The sequence below is a fragment of the Malaclemys terrapin genome, chromosome 4, assembly GCF_027887155.1.
Source record: "Malaclemys terrapin pileata isolate rMalTer1 chromosome 4, rMalTer1.hap1, whole genome shotgun sequence".
Taxonomy (NCBI): Eukaryota; Metazoa; Chordata; order Testudines; family Emydidae; genus Malaclemys; species Malaclemys terrapin.
Genome location: NC_071508.1, coordinates 141,207,584 through 141,228,705, shown reverse-complemented (window position 1 = coordinate 141,228,705; position 21,122 = coordinate 141,207,584). Strand labels below are relative to the sequence as shown.

The window sequence follows — 21,122 nt, the reverse complement described above, 5'->3', positions numbered from 1 at the left end:
CTGCCTTTCTCCATTTACAGAGAAAATCGCTGATAGCTTTGGAAAAAGAAGATGAGGAGGAGAGAAATAAAACAATAGAAAGTTTGAAGACTGCACTGAGGACAAAACCAATGAGGCAATTCTTTTCTCTTTCCTTGCTTTGGTGCCACTGTTTTCCAACACAGGCAGCTGCAGTTAGTCCATCCAGTAAAAATGCCCAATTGCTTAGGGTGATGCTCACTCCCATCTCCACCACAGTCCAACACAGGAATCTTAAAATAGAAATATCGGTTTATATTATTGATAGATGAGAGGCATAGTCAGTGCTGAACGTAAGACTTGGAACTGCAGCCTCAGTTCAGACCTTAGCTACTTTGTGGGACTATCAGCTCTCCTTCAGTCTCCTCATCTGGAAGATGGGGCATGATGATCCCTACTAGGACTGTGTGGGAACCAGAATTCCCATTTGTAGGAAATTCTGTGCTTTTGAAATTTGCTTTCACTCCAGATTGAAAAATTTTTTTTGGGGGGGAATTGTTTTGCATCAGTCAAAACCTTTTGTTTTGGTTTTGACTCATTTTATATTTTGCTAAAGTATAAGAAAACCCCTGAAAGTTATTTTTTGGGGGGGGGAAATTGAAACGTTTCCTATTGATTTTTTTTCTTTCTAAATGAAATTTTGCTGACATTAACCCATGCCTGCTAACCCTTTCGATTTCATTGAATCAGTATTTTCTGGCAGAAGCCTGTTTTGTTGGAAAGTTTTCAACCAACTTCAATATCTACTTCCTGGGGTGTCCCTCTGAGTATGAAAAGTGCTGTGTAGCTCCATAAAGTATTTCCACTGCACAGTGAAAAAATAGGTTGTGAAACAAACAACGCTGGATGCATCACCAAAGGGGACTAAGGTATTAGGCATCCAACTCCCACTGAAATCCAAGGGGATTTATGTACTTCATTTCCTTAGGTGCCTTGAAAATCCCAGCCTCTGATTTTGGGCAAAACTTTTCAAAGGTGCCCAAGTGCTTTAGGAGCCTAACCCCCCCCCATTGAAAGTCAATGGGATGTAGGGGCTTTAAAAATTTTTACCCTTTGGGGCTGCCCTTTCTTCCACTGAAATGAGAGTTACTTTTGCCACCGGCTTCAGCTGGAGAGCGAGGAGGCCTGGGAGTATCAAATGACCTTCCCCTGAGGGGTTGTGGAGACTGCGAGCTGGTGTGAGGCAAGCTGGGGTACAAATCTGCAGCACACTAATGTGCCACGCGCTAACTGGCCGTGTGGACTCTGCTACCACATGCTGAACGTTCCCTGGTGCGCTCTGATCTGCTCCGCTTTGAAACAAGAGTGGATCAAGGCGCACACGGGCACTTTTATTGCGCTATAGCAGGATCCAAAGGGCAGTTAATGCACAGCAAACTAGTGTGTGTTGTAGATTTACCCCCCAGCTTGCCAGGCACTAATTTGCCATCTAGACAAGCCCTCAGATTGTGATTAACCCTTTTACGGCTGGGCGTCCACCTCATCTGCCTTTGTCTGTTACCATACACTGGAATCAACATCATGCTCTTTGGGTGTTCATCCACTCAGCACGTGCCTTCCGCCAGGAGAGAATGTACCTGCCATACATGGCATCAGCTGAGTGAGTTAACAAATTCAATACAGTCTAATGTGTAGATCAAGGGATTCTTTCCATTGGTTTTAACGTGCTCTTCTTCGTGACAGGTTTGTAACCAGATTTATCGACTTGGATGGCTTGACGTGTATTCTGAACTTTCTGAAGAGCATGGACTATGAGACCTCGGAGTCTCGAATACATACCTCTCTCATTGGGTGTATAAAAGCACTAATGAACAACTCTCAAGGACGGGCTCATGTCCTGGCCCATCCAGAGAGTATTAATGTAATTGCTCAGAGTCTGAGCACCGAGAACATAAAGACAAAGGTGGCAGTGCTGGAAATCATGGGCGCTGTGTGCCTGGTTCCTGGGGGTCACAAAAAGGTATTGGAGGCCATGCTGCATTACCAGAAATACGCCAGCGAAAGGACTCGCTTTCAGGTAGTCTTGGTTTTCTCCTCATGCTTCATAAACTCCTATACTCAGGCTTATGCAAAGTTTGAGAGGGGAAGAGTCTCTGCCCTGCCTTGCTCTGTTCCCTTTATGCTACCTGATTGGAAACCGGATTCAAGCCCCTAGCTACTCAGAGATACCTCCTGCACCTCCTTCTCAGGGAGCACATGCAGGGTGGGTGAGGCCAGGGCACAATGCACTCCAGCCAGAGGATAGCTCTTTGGGGACCATTGCCAGACAGTGCAAGTTAGAGTAGCCTCTGAGCTGCTCTGGTATGACCCAGGGCTGAGCAGAAAACCAGGGAATTGGAACTGTGGCTCTCCCCTGCATCTCCTTGTTTTACCTGGCAGAGGATGGATGTAGTCTTGGAGCCTGAAAATCCCGACTGTCCTGCAAGCTGAATTCCACTGAATAACAAACTAACTTGCCTTTGCAGAGCAACTGGAATCTTAAAGCTCCAGGACTGTAACACCCCTGGAAGATCTGATGTAACAATTTGACATTCGCAGTATATGTCAAGGCAGGGAATGTTAAGCAGCACAATACAGCTGTAGAAGTGTGTCTCTAGCCATTTAAACCCTGTAAATGGGTTGCCATGATCAGAAGTGTGGGGGGCTCATCCGGTTTCTGGGAGCCCACAAACGAGTCATTCAAATCTTTGTGGTTTGTTGTTTCTGCGGCACATTTTTTCACCCTGTGGCATATCTGTCGTCTGATTGGCAGACGCTGATTAATGACTTGGATAAAAGCACGGGAAGGTATCGAGACGAAGTGAGTCTAAAGACAGCCATCATGTCCTTCATTAACGCGGTCCTGAGCCAAGGGGCTGGAGTGGTAAGTTGTGTGTGGCTCTTTGGGAGGCTCTTTTAAATAGAGTTTCGGGAGAGCCACATCCTGCAATGTTCACCCTTTGCCTTTTCTTTTCAGGAAAGTCTGGATTTCAGACTCCACCTTAGATATGAATTTCTAATGCTAGGAATTCAACCAGTCATTGATAAACTAAGGGAGCATGAAAATTCAACGTTAGACAGGTGAGGAAAACTATTCAATAACTTGCAGCTCATCTGCTGTATTCATCCTTTTCTTGTGTGCCAGCTTCCTCTTTTTAAGGACTCCCTCGCTGGTGCTCAGAGTGACATCCACATGTTTCTAGATTCTTTGGCTCTAAGCAGACTCCATGTAGTATAACATTTGGCAAAAGTCTGCCTAACCCGCACTGAAGTTAATGGGGGTTTACTCAGTACTTGGCCTGTTGTTATGTACATTGAAAGCTTACACTTATCAGCCATCTAGAGTAAGATTCACCCCTGTGCAGAGGGCAGGCACAGGGCCTATCTTCACCCTAATTTTAAATTTTAAGTGGCATTATAGACCTTGGGAGTTTCACCCCTAGTTTGTCAGAGCATAATTTTTCCTTCTTCCAAAGGGCTGTCAGAGAGAGAGAGCATTACTATGATACTCTGACTAAGGTGTTCTTAAGCATTTTAGAGTGTGTACTGACAGGCCTTACTCTGATAACTGACATTTTGCTACTACTGTTTAACCATCCTATACATTTGTAGATGTCGCTGGTATTCTCTAGAAAATCATTGCTAATTATTGATTTTGAAACCCTTCAAATCAGTTGATTACTCTTCTCTATCTTAGAAGTGCTGTTTTAAATACCTGTTTTCCAAATTGTCTGTTTTTCTTCCCCACCAGGCATTTAGATTTTTTTGAAATGCTTAGAAATGAAGATGAACTGGAATTTGCCAAAAGATTTGAACTAGTATGTATGCTGCCTATTGCTGCAATTTTTGATGTTTGTTTGAAATCAGCATATTGTTTTGGTTAAAATTGGGAGATGGGTGGGGAGGGAGCGGGAATTCTGTATTGATGTTGGGCAAGCCACTTATCCCTTTTCTGCCTCTGTGTCTCTCTGTAAAATGGGGATAATACTCGCATCAGAGAGGTTTGCAGGATATGGGATTGACTGATGTTTGGAAAGTACTCTGGTATGGAAGAGGCAGCTAGTGCAATGGGATGGGATTCGGGAGACCAGGAGTCAGTTCCTAGCTCAGTTACAGGCTCCTGGTGCAGCCTTCAGCAAGTCATTTAATCTGCCCTGGTTTCTTCTTCCATAATACAACTTGGAATGATGATGCTTTCTTACCTAGCCAGGGGTGTTTGAGGCACTGAAATACTTTGACCCATATAAGTACCTAAATAGACTGATCCTAGGGTAGATTGTGCCCTACACATTTCATATTTATTTTATTTTATTAATTTATTTTCTAGATTATGTCGCTGGTCTTTCATGCAGTGCTCTAGCACTGAGATAGTTGGATCAGGTTCTCTTTGGCTTGTTGACCTGCCGTTGGGAGAGCTGTTAAAATGCTAAGTAGCAACACTGGGTCCATGTTTTTTATTTTTACTTTTGAGTTCAATTTGTTCCACAGGTTCACATAGACACGAAGAGTGCCACTCAGATGTTTGAACTGACGAGGAAGAGGCTGACTCACACAGAAGCGTATCCGCACTTTATGTCTATCCTTCATCACTGTCTCCAAATGCCTTGTGAGTAGACAAATCCATTTACAGCCCTTCCGGAGGGCATAAGAAATTGATGTTGCATGTGGCTTCGTATTTCAGCCCTGCCAGAAAATCTCTGCTTTCTCCTGGAGCTGAAGTAGAACAATTACTGTACACAATGCATAATACAATGTGGATACCTTTTAATTTCTTAATTTTTGGCAGCAAACTAAAGCTAGCATGGGGAGAGGCAGACTGCTGTAGTGGGCAGAGCATTAGATTGGGAATTGGGAGACCTGGCTTCTAGTCCCAGCTCTGTCACTGACCTACTGTGTGATCTTGGCCAAGTCACTTTCCCTGTCTGTCTTCTCTGGTGAGGCCTTGTTTACACTTGTGGTGATGTAGAGGGGCCAGCGTAGCTACACACCACAGCAAAAGGCAGGCTGCATCCACACTGCAGTATGTAGCTACATGCGCCCTGGAAAGGTTCTGGTAGGGGGAGGCAGGAGGGAACTGCCAGAGCCTTTCACTGCAGCAGGAAAGGCTCCCACAAGGGGACACGACACTGCTAAAAATAGCAGAGTAGTCATTGGAGGCACTGCTTGGATGTGTACAGAGCAATGTAGGGCGGACACATACCGTAAGAGTCAGGCATGTCTCCACTCACCTAAGCAGTGCCTGACTGTCTACACTGCTATTTATAGCCGTGCTAGTTGGGTGTGCAGTGTCTGTACTCTGCACACTGACACAAGTGTGGACCCACCCTTAGATTTTAAGCTCTGTGTCAAAAACTCTGGGCACGTTGTTATGCCTCACAGCAGCAGCCTGATCTCAGCTGGGGCCTCTAGACACCCCACAAATAAACTTTTATTTTTACAAATGCATGCTTGTGGGGTTCTGTTTGATGCTGGGGAAAAGCAGTTTCCAACACGCCTTCCTTTTTTGTTTCTTTCCCTCCCACTACTACTTATTCCCTTTCTCTTTTTAGTTAAAAGAAGTGGCAATACGGTCCAGTACTGGCTACTGCTTGATAGGATTGTACAGCAAATAGTCATACAGAATGACAAAGGGCAGGACCCCGACTCCACTCCCTTGGAAAACTTTAATATTAAAAACGTCGTCCGGATGTAAGTGCATGCTCTCCTTTGGGAACCATATGCTCAAAGGACAAGTAGTTGTCCTAATGCTGTGTTTTGACATGGCTGTGATCTGTTAAAGCTATCGGGTTAATTCACATACTCAAGACAGCTTTAACAATCTGCTCTTAGTTTTCCTTTAAACAGCTTAGTATTTAATAACTTGAAAGTGGACTTTGCTTTTCAGCCTTCTGTTCTTGAACATCTGAAGTAGAGCAGGGTGAACCATTTGCGGGGAATAATATTTAATATAGTCCCTCTTCCCGTTTGTGAATTCTCTATGGTAGACTTTGGTGTTTAGGAATTTGTTTGTTTGAACTTAATAAAATGTGCCTATGAATCGAGCTCAGCCTATGGATTGCCCATGAACTATTTCCCGTAGCTATTCTTTCCTGTATTCCTTATTCATAATTTTATTTGTACGGTGATTGGCCACCTAAATTGAGGTCATTTCTGCCTCCAAAACCCACAGAGCTTTTGCGTGGCCATCTCGAAGACTTGGCAACAAAAACTTGCCAGTGTGAATGTTCATGAAAACAAATAGAAGATGTTCTCAACACCGATTTGGGATTTGCATTCAACAAGTATTTGCAAATGCTATTTAGCAATCTACACCCAACTTTAATCTCATTTATTGCTTCTTATATTATTTTCTCTGTTAGATTATTTCCTAAACTTACTTTTCTATTCTTTTTAGGTTAGTTAATGAAAATGAAGTTAAACAGTGGAAAGAGCAAGCAGAAAAAATGCGAAAAGGTGAATGACCAAAAAAAAATAAAAAAATTTAAATCTAATACTTACTTACATACATACTTTAAGATAAGTGTGTGCATGTATATACACACTTACACACCCAGACTGGAATCTCTACTGATTTTTATAGGAGTTGTGCATCTAACTAGGTGAAAACTATCCTATATCCATAGTGCCTATGGCTAGAGATGGTCAAAAAATGCCAATTTATTTTTTACAGGAAATTTTGAGGAAGAAAGTCTGTTTCCAGTAAAAATGTATTAGTTTTTCAACTTTTTTGTAAAAAAAAAAAAAAATAATAATAATAATAATGGAATATTTAGACCAAAATACAAATTTTCTGAAGAATTTTTAGTTTTGGTTGAAACGCTGTTTTTTTGTGAGGGGAAATGTTTCAGTGGAAAAAATCCTGAGTCTCGTATTCTAATGTGACATGTACATTAAATCAATTTTAAATGCTCTGCTAGCCGAGAGCAAGCCTGCTCTTTATCTCCCTTGGTACAGCAACGTAGGTCCCTGACTTTCCGGGCTCAGCCATACTATTGTACTGCCCTGGGACCTCAGCTCTATCAGTCAGTGCTCACTGCCTCCCATTCAGTTATGCACAGTTGTTTAACCCTCGCTTGAACTTGGGCTACTCCAAAGCCTGGTCTTGTGAGCAGCAGAACTAGTTCTTGCTCCTTGGTGGATTAGATGTTTACAGCAAAATTAATAGGATGGGTAACAGTGGGACACCTGGGCCCAGCAGGGAGGCTTATCTTGATTCAGCAAAGCACTTAAGCATGTGCCTAAGTCCTGTTGACTTTAATGGATTTAGGTGGCTAAAGTTAAGTGCTTTGCTGAATTGGGGTCTTAGTTAAGGCAGGGCAGCCCAGACTACAGTATCAGGCACAAAAGCCTGAAATATCAGTGTTGATATCCACATCAACGGTTGAGAGAGTCCATGACATATGACCGCTCCAAAGCTACTGTTCTCAGAAATACTAAGGATAAAATCCTGGCACTATTGAAATCAATGGGAGTTTTGCCATTGACTTAAATAGGCTCAGGATTTCACCCTGTTTGTGTATAACTTAAAAAGAAAAGTGCATTGGCGAACTCCTTGTTGCTATGTATGATCTGTCTTAGAGTCTCACTAAATGCAGTGGCTAGTCCTGGCCATCGTGTTTGAGAAAGGGTTAATGTCCTTTGCTTGAGGGAGGAAGTAAATGGTCCTAGTTTGTCCTGTGGACTCAACAATCTTTCCTTTTCCTTATTATTAGCTTTACTTTTTCTTTAGAAATCAAGGATTTTATGCGTGTGCGCGTGCATGTGTGTAGTTTGCCATCAGGAAGAACATATAGTTAAAAGTGACTTCATGGAATTTTTTGGGGGTTGGGGGGCTAGAACACAATGAGCTCCAGCAGAAATTGGAAAAGAAGGAGCGAGAGTGCGATGCCAAGACTCAGGAGAAAGAGGAGATGATGCAGACCTTAAGTAAGATGAAAGAGAAACTCGAAAAAGAGTCCACCGAGCACAAGCACGTCAAGCAACAGGTGGCAGACCTCACAGCACAGCTCCATGAGCTGAATAGGGTAAGGGCATGCTGCAGGCTTCCCATTTATGGTGCAATTCCAGATTCTCTCTCACTGCAGTAAACAGAGAATGCAGATGAAGAATTCTGGGTACAAAACTTTCTTGAGTGTGGGAAAGGCTCAACTATGTTTGCAAGAAATCAGAGTTGTAGTTGGCTAGGGAAGGGACAGCTTTAAACTAACCATGGAAATTGCCTTGTTCCTTGGTTGCCTCCCAGGTGGGCTTGTTAGATGCTCTTTTACATAGAAACCCATTTTGGATCAACTGCAAGTTTAAAAGGATGTGAATCTATTACAGCTGCCAGCTACTGGCCTAGCTCCTTAGCTGAAGCTGTAGACCCGTGCTCTTAGCTGTGAAAGTCCCTGGTTCAATCCCAGGTGTCTGTCAAGTAGGTGGATGTAAATAGGGGCCCTTTGGGGATTCAAACTGCTAGGGGCCCCCGGTGCTCAAGGCGAGCTTCTAGAGGAGGTATGTAATCCCTTGGCCACCCCAACACTCTGAGGATGTGAGCTGGCTACAACACACAGCAATGGAGCCTGGCTCTTCAGTTCAAGCTGTAGAGACTCATGCCTTCCAGGAGGTCCCCAGTTCAATCTCCAGTGTCTTCCAGGATGGCAGCTATCCCAATACCCTGTCCTGGACCTTTGCCGGGAAGTGCAGGACATCCTAAACTGGTTTCCTGATTCTTTAAGAATGTGTCGGCCCTTGACGTCCATCTTAGCTAACGGAGCCCTCTGTAATCAGCATCTGGTCTAGGTTAATGTGCATAAGGGCTTAAAATGATTGACCGTAGCCCCCTTTTGTAACTGCGCTCTTTCTCTCTCTTTCAGAGGGCAATCTGTGCTACCGTTCCAGGAGGGCCCCCGTTGCCACCTGGAGCACCTGGTGGACCTTTACCTTCTCAGGCTCCAGGAGCCCTTCCCCCTCCTCCGCCTCCTCTACCTGGTGGAATCCTCCCTCCACCACCCCCACCTCCTGGTGGCCCACCCCCTCCACCTTGCCCCCCTCCCCTAGGCGGGATAACTCCGCCTCCTGGAGCACCGCTGGGCTCGGCCCTCAAAAAGAAAAACATCCCGCAGCCAACGAATGCCCTCAAATCCTTCAACTGGTCTAAGCTGCCTGAGGTAAGCCCTGCGTTCTCACTTGCTGTTTAACGTGCCACTTTCTTCTCTATAAAGAGACCATGGATCAGACCGTTAAAAGATTGTTTTCCTAGAAAGGAAAAAAAGTGTCTTGCTCCATCACTTGACCTTTGTGCAGGTATCTGGGATGAGGGATGAGTCCCAGATGCGCCTGTGCGGCCTACTCGTATAACTGAGGGCGCCGCGTGATGCGCCACATGCCAGAAGTGTGTGAAACAGCCGATTTCGCTGTGATAAAGAAACTTAGCATCTAATAATGTTGGTGTGTTTCAGAACAAGCTGGCAGGCACCGTGTGGACTGACATCGATGATGCAAAAGTGTTTAAAATCCTTGATCTCGAAGACCTTGAAAGAACATTCTCTGCTTACCAGAGACAGCAGGTAATGGTCTGGTGTGTGTGTTGCACCGATTCAATCACCCTATGTCAGATGGGCTCTCAGAATATACATTTTATCATTATTTCACGCTAATCCCATTTTAACTTGTCAGCTCAGCTCAGTCGGTTTACATTCCCCCTGTGCATGCCTGTGTTTTGCATTTAAATGTTGGTTAGCCGCCTGATACAGATCTGTTCACACCGCATACACACCTGACAGCATGCTTTACAGCGTAAGCCCAGGCACCTAATGAAGATGGATCACAAAAGAAATGATTGGGAATGGTTAAAAATAACACACAGATGTGGTTACAATGCAGTCATGTTTTTGGATCGCTTCTAAGAGCGAGTGCTTCACTTCTATATAGTGGGTTGAAAATTCATGTCTGTCTCAAGCCAAAAAGATTTAGTTTTAACCACATCAGTCATGTGTGGAGCTCGTTCCTTATTTATTTTTAGCAAGCCCAGGGTGAAGTTTGAGTATTAAACAAAAAATGACACTGCAAACAAGTCTCAGGGCACGTCTTCACTACCTGCCGGATCGGCGGGTAGCAATCGATCTATTGGGGATCGACTTATCGCGTCTAGTGAAGACGCGATAAAATCGATCCCCGATCGCTCTGCCGTCGACTCCGGAAATCCACCGCAGCAAGAGGCGGCAGCGGAGTCGACGGCGGCGCGGCAGCGGTCGACTTGCCGCCGACCTCACAGCCAGGTAAGTCGACCTAAAATACGCAACTTCAGCTACGCTAGTCACGTCGCTGAAGTTGCGTATCTTAGGTCGACCCCCCGCTGTAGTGTAGCGCTAGCCTCAGCTTTTAATTTCAATTTGTTATAAGCCTTATGGGACTGATTTAGCAAATAACTTGAGTACATAAGAATAGACACCTGCTTTCCTGAACTGGGGCCATGGATGGGCAAGAAAATGAGATTTTTAACATGGTATGAAGGTCAACAGAGACTGAGAGCTGCCAAAAGAGATGGGACTCCAGGAGAATTCGTAGTGCTAAGAATAGTGAACTCTACCTAGTCAGTTGGCCAGAATGATGAGTGGGAGTTCTGCTAGTTGCAGGTGCAGAGGGACTTTGCAGGGAACAAATGGATTCAACAGATAAACGTGCACCTTCTGTAAGGAGCTTAATTTCTTCCTGATGCTAATCAAGGTAGAGCTCACCGCCAGATTAGAATAGGGCAGATGTCGAGCGTTCCCGAAGAGAAGGAAACACAGCGAGAGTGTATTTTGCAAACGGGTCACTAAGAGTGATTCTTTCCCCCTTGCTTTGAGTTTGACGAAGGTGCAGTTGGGTTCCATTCTTGAATTTGTAGAATCGCCTGCAAAGGAGTTCCTGGCATGGTGGAAGGTGAGAGGGGAACAAGAAATGGGAGGGATGCAAGAACTAGAGAGCTACTGGGTAGATTGTGTCTTTGTCCTCCTAGCCATCAGCGTGAGCCAGTTAATCCACAGGTAGATTAGGTACGAGACTATTACAAGGCGGAGGATTAAAAATAATTTGTCTCAGATGACAGCACAGCTGGATGAAGCCTCAAATAGGTGCATGGTACGATGGCTGTAGGGCCAGTGTGTAAGGAATATTTCAAATGCACTGGAGAGGAGGGCTCAGGAGGGACAAAACCACCTTTTTTGGGCAGCTGTGTTGGTCTGTAACTAATGCCAATGGCCTGATTGGGAAAGCAGCCAATAGTAATGAAAGATAAATTACAGAGCATGGACCAAAGATGTTTAAAAAGCTCTAAATACCTCCCAGCACCAGAGCTCATAGAGGCTGGGAGACATGACCAGCAAAACACGTTCTCCAGCACTTCTGAACAACCATTGCTGCCAAGTCTTTGGCATAGAAAGGTACCTCCTGGAAGAACATCACAGGAAAACAGCTCCGCCTGAGTAGATGGGTACTGGTGAGTGTTGAAATGTGTATAGTTCTAGCTGGAATCAAAAGGCGCTTTTAGAGAGTGAGTGAGAGAGAGGGTCAGGAATTCATCAAAGCCAAACTTTAGGTGAATGAGGAATTTGTCATAGTAAAGCCAAAGGCTGGGGAGGGGCTGGCAAAAGACATTTCAATAAGCAGTGTTGGCGGGAGGTCAGGAAGGGAGTGGTGTTACACACCCTTTGGGAAAGGATCTGTAGCCTGTGACTCTCAGAAGTGCCTGGGGGTATAAATGATCACCCATGACCTAGCATGGTGCATCCTTTGCATATTTCAATTAAATTGTGTTCTCAACATTGTGTGCATGTGCTCTCGCTGTGTGCGTGTGTGTACACACACCCCTGCACGCACAACAATGTTGAGAACACTGAATATATATGTATTCATCTTAAAATGTTTCAAAATACTCAGCAATATTTAGAGGGATTCTATCAAGATTTTAAGAACACAAATCCCTGTTAGTGGTAACACACCACTGACTAATACAGGTAAAGGGTTATTGAACATCAATATTACTTTTTTGCCATTAGTAGAGCATTTCAGCTGCTTCTGGCCCATCACTCTGCTTGGACAGTGGAACCTACATGGATCAGCAGAACTTTCTGATCCGCATCCAAGGCTCTTACATTGGAGTCTCTGATCTCTCAAAGGAATGTTGTGAAATTGGAGGGGACAGAGTTCAAGCCCCATCTCTGACTATATTTCCGGGGACATATTATTTTCTGCAAAATCATTTTTGTTACGGAACCCAGATTTTGGACCTTCGCTATGTGGTAATGTTGCTTTCAAGTGACAGTGTTGAACAGTAATAGTACATAAGGCAGTAAACACAGCTGGACGGCAGCATCAATAAGGGCCAGGGCAGGCATGAATGGTCATTTGGCCAAAGCACAGGACTGGGAGTCAGGAGATCTGAGTTTTGTTCCAAACATAACTAAAGTGGAACAGTGCAGTTCAATACACGTCTGTCGCATCTTACGCTGGGGTTACGTTCCGCAGTCAGCACATACAGCGAAAATCCCGTCTAGTCAAAATTCCATTGAGTGTAATGGTGGGCGGAATCGCCCGCACTACAGGTACAGTATTAAAATTCTTTCTCTTGTTTTTGTTTTTGCCGACCGCGTAAAGCTGAAATTGCGCATGTTAAATGCGCGTAAGATGTGACAGACCTGTATGCTACCACCAGCAAACCAGGCCACTCATGGCCAAATCTTCCTCCAACAATTCCTCCCCATTTACAACCTCCCTCTTCCTCCCCCCACTCTCAGTGGTAAAGTTAATTATGGATTATGGACCCAACTCCCCATACCTCTTCTAGGGTGACCAGACAGCAAATGTGAAAAATCGAGACAGGGGTGGGGGGGGGTAATAGGAGCTTATATAAGAAAAAGACCCCAAAATCAGGACTCTCCCTATAAAATTGGGATATCTGGTCACCCTAGCGTCTTCTCACCAATGTATACCCTTCCCTGTGTACCAAGCAGATTTCCTGAGAAATGCACTGAATCTTGAGGGAGGGGAAGGAATACTGACACCCCCCCCACACACACACACACACACAAAGCTGAAAGCAAGATTCAGGGCACCACTTTCGCTTCTGCTGTTAAAATACTACAAAAATGTGAAATCTGCAAAAAGGGGGCTACTACCCAGGGAATGAAGAATCTGGAAACTAAGGCCCTGTCCTATGTGGGAGCAGAAACATGCTTAGCTCCAACGGTGTTTCAAGGTGGAGTGAGAGCATCATAGCCCTGCTCCAGCTAGTAACAACTCTAGGTCCTTGGCACCTCTTCCTTGTGAAGCTTAGTGTATTGCTGTTTGTGAAAGAGAACTCTGGCACATCAGCTGAGCAGGCAGTGACAGTGGAGTTCAGGACAGTATTTTGCTGATCTGCCTTTGTATTTTGGCTAGGGTTTTTCCCCCTGTTGGATTAAATTTATTTCAAAACTTTAGGAAGGTTTTAAAAATTCATTTTCAATCTTTATTGAAGCTAAAATCAACATTGTGGAAAGAAAAGGCTAAAACTCAGATTCATTACTAGGTGTTAGTTTAATCAATGCCCAAAACTTCTGGAGTAATTTATATAACCACTTCCCCTTTCTCCCCTTCTCTCCCCTCCCCGCCGCCCCATTCATGAGCTAACAAACTGATTGGCAGCCAGCCAGCCAGGGCCTACATAAAAAAGGCTTTCTTTAAAATTGCTGTTGTGTTGGAAATCTGTTTAGGGATTAATAATATCTTAAAACAGCCATCTGGACTGTCCGTTGCTTTCTAGCGTAACGGCCAGGAAGGAAACATGGTTGTGTAGTAACTTGATTTGGAGTAAATCTAACACTGAGATATCTCCTCTCAAGTCATTTTGATTAAAAAAGGTGTATTTCTGCACCTTTGAACGTTACTCCAGATTGCACATCTGTGTGATGGGGTCTTTAGAGCTATGCAAACAGAGTGACCCCAGCATACAAATAGGGAAAACCCATGTTGGTGGTTTCATGATAAAAGCCCAGCTGCACAAATTTGCAGCCTATTGGAATGTGGTTGATGCTACATGGGGCATGCCCAAGCCCACCAGATATCTGGGGAACTGCACAATGGCAAAGTTTAGTCTGGGTATGGGGAGAGTATTTCTCTAGGCTAGCAAGTTTGCCTAGCTCCCACGTAGCTTTCCCCCTGTAAGACAGTTCCTGGGCAAACACGTTGCCATGGCAAATGGTAAAGTTTCACCATTTCAAAATTTGCTCTGGAAGGAGAATCTCATTTTCATTTCAAAACCCTGTTTTTTTCCTGGCAGATGTGTTGACATTTCACTCCTTGAAATTCCCACAAACTCATCGAAATAGCAATTTTCTCCCCAATGTTTGCTTAACGAGTACTGATGCTGTTGTACAGCTCTTTTTGATTCTTGCATGAAGGGATCTCAGAATTTCAGAAAGTTTGGAGTGATTCTTTATCTTCCGTGTTTTGCTTTAACACCCTCTTTTAGAGTGCCATTGCATGGTTCATTGATGAAACAGCAGATACCAATGCTTCCCCTGCCTGTCACTGATTTGCGTGCTTTTCCCATTCGGTGCCCTTTCACTTATATTCTTTTACTGCTCAGTGCATTTTCATTTGCATTATCCATTGTCAGAATTCGTATACCCCAGGTGCTTCTCTTGCAGTAGATACCTCTGTATTATATGTTCTTCCTGACTATGCTTTGACTCTTTTTTCTTTTGCTGTGACCACTGAATTGCACGTGTTTTTACTGCCTTTTCCATGCTTCTGCTATGGCTGTAGGACTTCTTTGTGAACAATAACTCCAAACAGGTAAGTGAGCTTCTGCTGAAATCTTGTTTTTATTAACGTGATAATTTTGCTAATGTTTAGCTGGATCAATTAACACAAGCTTAGCACACTTATCTAGAAGTAGAATAGTGCTATATGCAGTCCTACTGGATATTATATTTTAATACTTGTAAATTATGATTAATATTTTAATTAGAATTTTTTTAAAAAGCCACATAGCATAACCTGAGGAAGTATAGCGAAAATACCAAACCTCCTCCGTGCTTTTTGACATGTCCTGTGCAGATTTGCCTAAGGTGCAAGACTTTGAGAACAAGTGTAAAATTTAAAAATGGGTCCTGTGCTTTTGAAAAAAAGGGGCTTAGTTTATCCTCAAGGCCATTGACTTGTAATGAGAGTTGGACTCTTAAGTGCTTAGAACTCTTTTGAAAATGGGACTTAAGTTTCCAAGTCACTAAGACGCTTTTGAAAATTTGTTTTATTCCTAGGGATAAGATATTTCAAAGGCACTCAAAGTTGGCCCATTGAAGTTCCTGGGAGCAGAGTTCGGCCAACACGGAGTACTTTTGAAAATCTCATTCCTAGATGGTAAAAGGATCAAAAGATACTTAGTTATTTTGGACTGCAAATGTCTTGCATAACAGAAATTCATGTCTTTGCTCACTTTAAACCTTGGAAGTATGAAATGGACCATATGAATGCATATGGTTATATGCATCTGCTAGCATTATCACCTTCCTTCCCAGTGTTCTGTTCCTTGGGGAATCAATGGAATAGGTAGGTATTCACCTGTTAACATTAATCAAGATTATTGCAACAGTGTAAATAAAATCAGAGGAAACGTGACCACTTGTGTAGCTCAGTAATATTCATTACGTTTGTTACTATGTATTTTATGCCACTGATAGAATCATAGCAATGTAGAAGGGCCCTCGAGAGGTCATCTAGTCCATACCACCCTACGCTGATGCAGGACCAAGTAAACGTAGACCATCCCTGATGGTGTTTGTTTATCCTGTACTTAAAAACCTTTAATGGCAGGGATTCCACAACTTCCTTTGGTAACCTGTTCCACTACTTAACTTTCTAACAACAAGGATAATTATGTTAGAGATTAGCAAAAATCTCCCTTGTTGCAAATTAAGCTGCTTACCCTTTGTCCTACCTTCAGTGGACATAGAAAACAATTGATCACCATCCTCTTTGTAAGAACCCTTAACATATTGAAGACTGTTCTCAGATCCCTCCTCAGTCATCTTTTCTCCAGACTACCCAGGTATTTTAACCTTTCCTCATTTGCCAGGTTTACTAAATCTCATACCATTTTTGTTCCGCTGCATGTGTAACTGCAATTGTGTCTATTGTAAATCATTTGAGGGAGATTGTCAAACCACCCAAGAGATTTAGGAACACAAGTCCTGATAACTTGTGCTCTTGATTGCCAAACCACCCAAGGGATTTAGGTGCTCTTGAATCCCGTATATGTTTTTGGAAGTCTCCCCCTTAACGGGTAATAAATGCTGCAGGTTGTGTTCATTAGCCTGTTAGGTTTTATTGTTGAACCGTGTATTGAGTAGTATTGAGGGAGAGGGATAGTACTGAGGGATAGTTGGCCTGCTAAACCCAGGGTTGTGAGTTCAATCCTTGAGGGGGCCATTTAGGGATCTGGGGCAAAATTAGTACTTGATCCTGCTAGTGAAGGCAGGGGGCTGGACTCGATGACCTTTCAGGATCCCTTCCAGTTCTATGAGCTAGGTATATCTCCATATATTATTGTGTGAGTGGATGCTGCACGTGTTTAGAATGGCAGCAGAACTAAAGTGATCTTGAGCCTGTGTGACAGTCCATAACACAGCATTTCAAGCAAAGATCTAATGAAGTATCTCAAAGACATATGCTAGGAAAGACTTGCTTTATTTATTCATTAGTGTATGTGAGGTTTGTGGATTCTCAAACTTTCCTGTGTGAAAACATATTTACATTTCTACCTAGTGGCTTTCAAAGCAAGCTCTGATTTATAAAATGGCTTATTATATTTCAGTTACAGGCTACAGGTTTTAGTGCTAAGCCTTAGTGACATTCATGATTAATGGAGACCCGTTGTATACGATACTGGTGCGTGCTGAGGGTTCCAAATGTCAATATGCTGTTTCTCTTCATACTTTCTCATCATGCTTTTTGTAGAAAGAAGATGCCATCGATGACACACTGAGTTCCAGACATAAAGTCAAGGAGCTTTCGGTAATAGATGGCCGGAGAGCTCAGAACTGCAATATTCTTCTCTCCAGGTATTGTTAATGTCTTTTCCCTTCAAGGAAACTGGTTATTGGGTGCTACTTGTGTCCTGTGAGAGGATCTAGAGACTTTTTTCTAACTGTGTCATTCTAAATTCTGATACTTGTGAACTGTGAAGAATAATGTGCCCTGAACTGGAGATCATGCTGTAGTTCCCTCTCAAGGGATTCTAATAACGGAAACGCTGGGAATTAAACCAGAGGAGTTTACTGACACCTGAACCCAGCTATGGAATTACAGCTTCCATTTATGTATAGTTTTGCAGAGGCAAATGCATTTAATGGGATACACGAGAATGCCCGATGTCGGTGCGGGAATGCTACGGGAACCATTGTCGCTGTTCGGAAAGGTTTAATTTGTATATCTTTTTTATGCCTTAGATTTTCTTTACTTTTTTGGTGATATTTAAGAAGGACTCTGCTAAAATCAGAAAAGGAAATAGATTCTAAATGCTCAGTTAGGCAGAACACCCCTGGGTAACTGGCCTCTGAGAGGCGGTCATTATATTTAGGCTTCTGAATAGTGGGGAGTGCTGTTTGGAAACTGATATTAAATACTAGTAATGAGGGTTCAGTGCACGACTTTTGATTTTTGGAATGTGAATGATTTTCAGATTCAAACTATCCTACTAGGATTAGGAGGCAATACGGGAAGGTTTGGTAAGAGATACTAAGGAATATAGAGAGAATTATAGGGTTATGAGTAATAAACCCACTGAATTCCCAAAGAGATTTACATTCATCAAGACTATAATTCATTTGAAGAGGTTCAGAGCTATAACCAAAACCCCTCTGACTTTGCCCTGGATGTGATGTCATTGGACTCCCTTGATGAAAGCAGTCTCACAGTCTGGAAGGGGTTGCATTGTTACTTAATTACTATGAGTAATTTAATCTAGTGTTTAAAACTAAATTCTGCTTACATGCTAAAAGGAGTATTTTAGCAAAGTACATGGATTAGACTAATTTTATGTGAAAATACAAGCCAGTCAAGTCTGGCGTGCAAATGTGAATGATTAAATAAATGATAAATACTTTAAAAAAAAAAAAAACCCTCTCCTGTCCCATTTAGAAAATGTCTCCTTCAGTACATGAAAATGTTGAAATTACGTATAAACTAAGAATCACTTTTAATGTACCAAGTGGAATTTGGGTAGGTCCAGTTTTTTGAATTCCATGTTTCATAGAAATGTATGGCTGGAAGTGACCTCGAGAGATCATCAAGTCCAGCCCCCTGTGCTGAAGCAAGGCCAAATAAACCTAGACCATCCCTGACAGGTGTTTGTCCAACTTGTTCTTAAAATCTCCAGTGATGGGGATTCCACAACCCCTTGGTAGCGTGTTCCAGTACTTAACTATCCTTATAGTTAGGAAGCTTTTCCTAACATCTAACCCAGTGGTTCCCAAACTTGTTCCACCACTTGTGCAGGGAAAGCCCCTGGCGGGCCGGGCTGGTTTGTTTACCTGTCGTGTCCGGAGGTTCGGCCAGTCGCGACTCCCAGTGGCCGTGGTTCGCTGTTTCAGGCCAATGGGAGCTGCTGGAAGCGGCGTGGGCCGAGGGACATACTGGCTGCTGCTTTCAGCAGCTCCCATTGGCTGGAGCAGCGAACAGCGGCCACTGGGAGCCGTGATCAGCTGAACCTCCGGACACGGCAGGTAAACAAACCGGCCCAGTCTGCCAGGGGCTTTTCCTGCACAAGTGGTGGAACAAGTCTGGGAAACACTGGTCTAACCTAAATATCCCTTGCTGCAGATTAAGCCCATTACTACTTGTCCTTTTTTTAGCAGACGTGAAGAACAATTATAAAGAGGACTGTGAGTAACAGTTCTTAAATTTGAAGAGTGTTATCAAGTTCCTCCCTCAGTCAGCTTTTCTTAAAACTAAACACGGCCAATTTTTTAACCTTTCCTCATACGTCTGGTTTTTAAACATTTTATCGTTTTTGTTGCTCTCCTCTGGCTCTCTCCAATTTATCCTAAAGGGTGGTGCCCAGAATGGACACAGTACGCCATGTGTGGCCTCACTAGTGCTGAGTGGGATAATTACCTCCTGTGTCTGTCTTCACTCCTGTTAATACACCCCAGAATATGAGCTTTTTTCACAGCTGCATCACATTGTTGACTCTTATTCAATTTGTGATCCACTATAAACCCCAGGTCCTTTGCAGCTGCGCTACTACTTAGCCAGGTAATCCCCATTTTGTAGTTGTCCATTTGATTTTTCCTTCCAAAGTAAACTATTTTGCCCTTGTCTTTATTGAATTTTATCTTGTTTATTTCAAACCAATTCTCTAATTTGTCAAGGTTGTTTTAAATTCTAATCCTGTCCTCCAAAGTGCTTGCAACCCCTCCTGTCATGGCCTATGGGTCTCGAACGGAGGCCTAAGGTTCATGGGAGCAGTCGTGCTCCAACCCTCCATTTGGCAGCCTGCTGGCAATAACTTGTCTGGGACCTATGAAAGCCAGCCCCAATGTGAGGTTCTGCCCTGAGGTCCTATTGGCAAAGTCCCAGAGCAGCTGATTGTTCCAGTATCTTTCCAAGTATCAAAGTTAGGCTGAATGGTCTATAATTCTCTGGGTTCTCCTTTTTAAAGATAGGGACTATGTTTGCCTCTTACCAGTCCTCTGTGATCTCACCCATCCTCAATAGCTTCTAGAAGATAATTACTGACCGTTCCAAGATTGCATCTGCTAGTTCCCCAAGGATGAATGTCATCAGGCCCTGCCAGCTTGAATACATCTAACTTTATCTAAATATTCTTTAACCTGTTCTTACCTATATTGGCCTGAGTTCCTTCCCCCTTATTGTTAATATTAATTGTTGAGTATCTGGTCACCATTAACCTTTTTTCAGTGAAGACTGAAGCAAAATAAGCATTAAACACCTCAGCCTTCTTGATGTCATCAGTTACTAGCAATCCTTCCCCGCTAAGCAAAGGACCTACATTTTCCTTTCTTTCTCTTGCTCATAATGTATTTAAAATACTCTCTGGCCACATTCTTAGCAAGTCAAGACCCAGGGCCTGGGTGGAAGCGTCCAGAATCAGAATGCCTGTCATGTGTAGGCAGAGGGAGCGCTAACAGTGGAGCTGATGTGCCATTTTCCTCCCATTGTGGGATCTTCCTTGTATAATATCTGCAAGTTAAGAAGAGGAAAACACCCAACCCCAATCTCTCTGCTTTCCTTTGTTGGTGAGCTCCACTGGCTAGCTTCTTTAGTCTCCCAGCCTCCTTCATCTCACCAACCCCATGTCTATAGGTAAGAGTAAATAAAAATAATGCTTCAGAAAAGGGGAGGCTTATTTTCCTTTTAAAATTATGCAATACCTTTTTTTAAAGTACCTTTAAAAAAAAAATGTGGTTAATTTTCACTGGCGTGCATTTCTTCAGTGTATCCTAGATGTCTCGCTTTGTCCTGGAGACAAAGTTAACTCTCAGTACAGCAAGTGGTATATAAACCTTTGCATTTTAAAGGTCGTCTTTTTTTCCCCATGGCTATTTGCTGCCTCATCTCCAAAGATTTGCTTAAAAAAAGGGGGACACAGGAAAGAAATGTTAACTCAGAATAAGCTCAAAAAGGGGTAGGAAAATTATAGAATAAAAGGTCTCATCATTGAGGAAATTTCCCTAAACAGGGCACTTAAAAGGAAAATAACTTAACATGTAGAAAGTTGGGTGCATCTCTCCCTGACAAGTTAAGTTGGTTGTGTTTGCATTCTGAACTGGCTTTGGCCCCAGTTTAATTAAGCATTTAAGCATGTGCTTATTTTTAAGCACATGAATGGTCCTTTTGACTTTGTTTGGGGCTACTCACGTATTAAATTTTCAAGCATATTTTTAAGGGCCTTGCTCAATCAGGACCTCAGTTTGTTTTTCTAACAAGTCTTCCCCCCTCCATTATGGAGCTGGTGAGGAACCAGTAGCCCCTGTTCTTCATAACCTACCCACCCTCTCATTAAACTGGTAATGAGTGCAGCAAGCTAGCTGATTCCCCTCTTCATGGGAAGTGACCTGAGCCTGACTGGGGACTATGGTGTTCTCTTCATGCCCCTG

General features: G+C 43.2%; 1 protein-coding gene across 2 annotated transcripts in view; it reads left to right on the top strand.

The window, feature by feature from the left end:
• DAAM1 (dishevelled associated activator of morphogenesis 1) overlaps nt 1-21,122 on the top strand; it is a 183,002-nt gene that overhangs the window by 131,333 nt on the left and 30,547 nt on the right. Inside the window, exons 5-17 of one of the 2 annotated variants that reach the window (XM_054026064.1) lie at nt 21-115; nt 1,702-2,035; nt 2,771-2,881; nt 2,975-3,078; nt 3,749-3,815; nt 4,486-4,603; nt 5,547-5,685; nt 6,392-6,450; nt 7,834-8,021; nt 8,853-9,146; nt 9,438-9,545; nt 14,767-14,796; nt 16,960-17,063. In XM_054026064.1, the coding sequence (XP_053882039.1) occupies nt 21-115; nt 1,702-2,035; nt 2,771-2,881; nt 2,975-3,078; nt 3,749-3,815; nt 4,486-4,603; nt 5,547-5,685; nt 6,392-6,450; nt 7,834-8,021; nt 8,853-9,146; nt 9,438-9,545; nt 14,767-14,796; nt 16,960-17,063 (1,751 nt within the window). The remainder of the gene's footprint in view (nt 1-20; nt 116-1,701; nt 2,036-2,770; nt 2,882-2,974; nt 3,079-3,748; nt 3,816-4,485; nt 4,604-5,546; nt 5,686-6,391; nt 6,451-7,833; nt 8,022-8,852; nt 9,147-9,437; nt 9,546-14,766; nt 14,797-16,959; nt 17,064-21,122) is intronic. The other variant, XM_054026065.1, reaches the window with a different exon arrangement.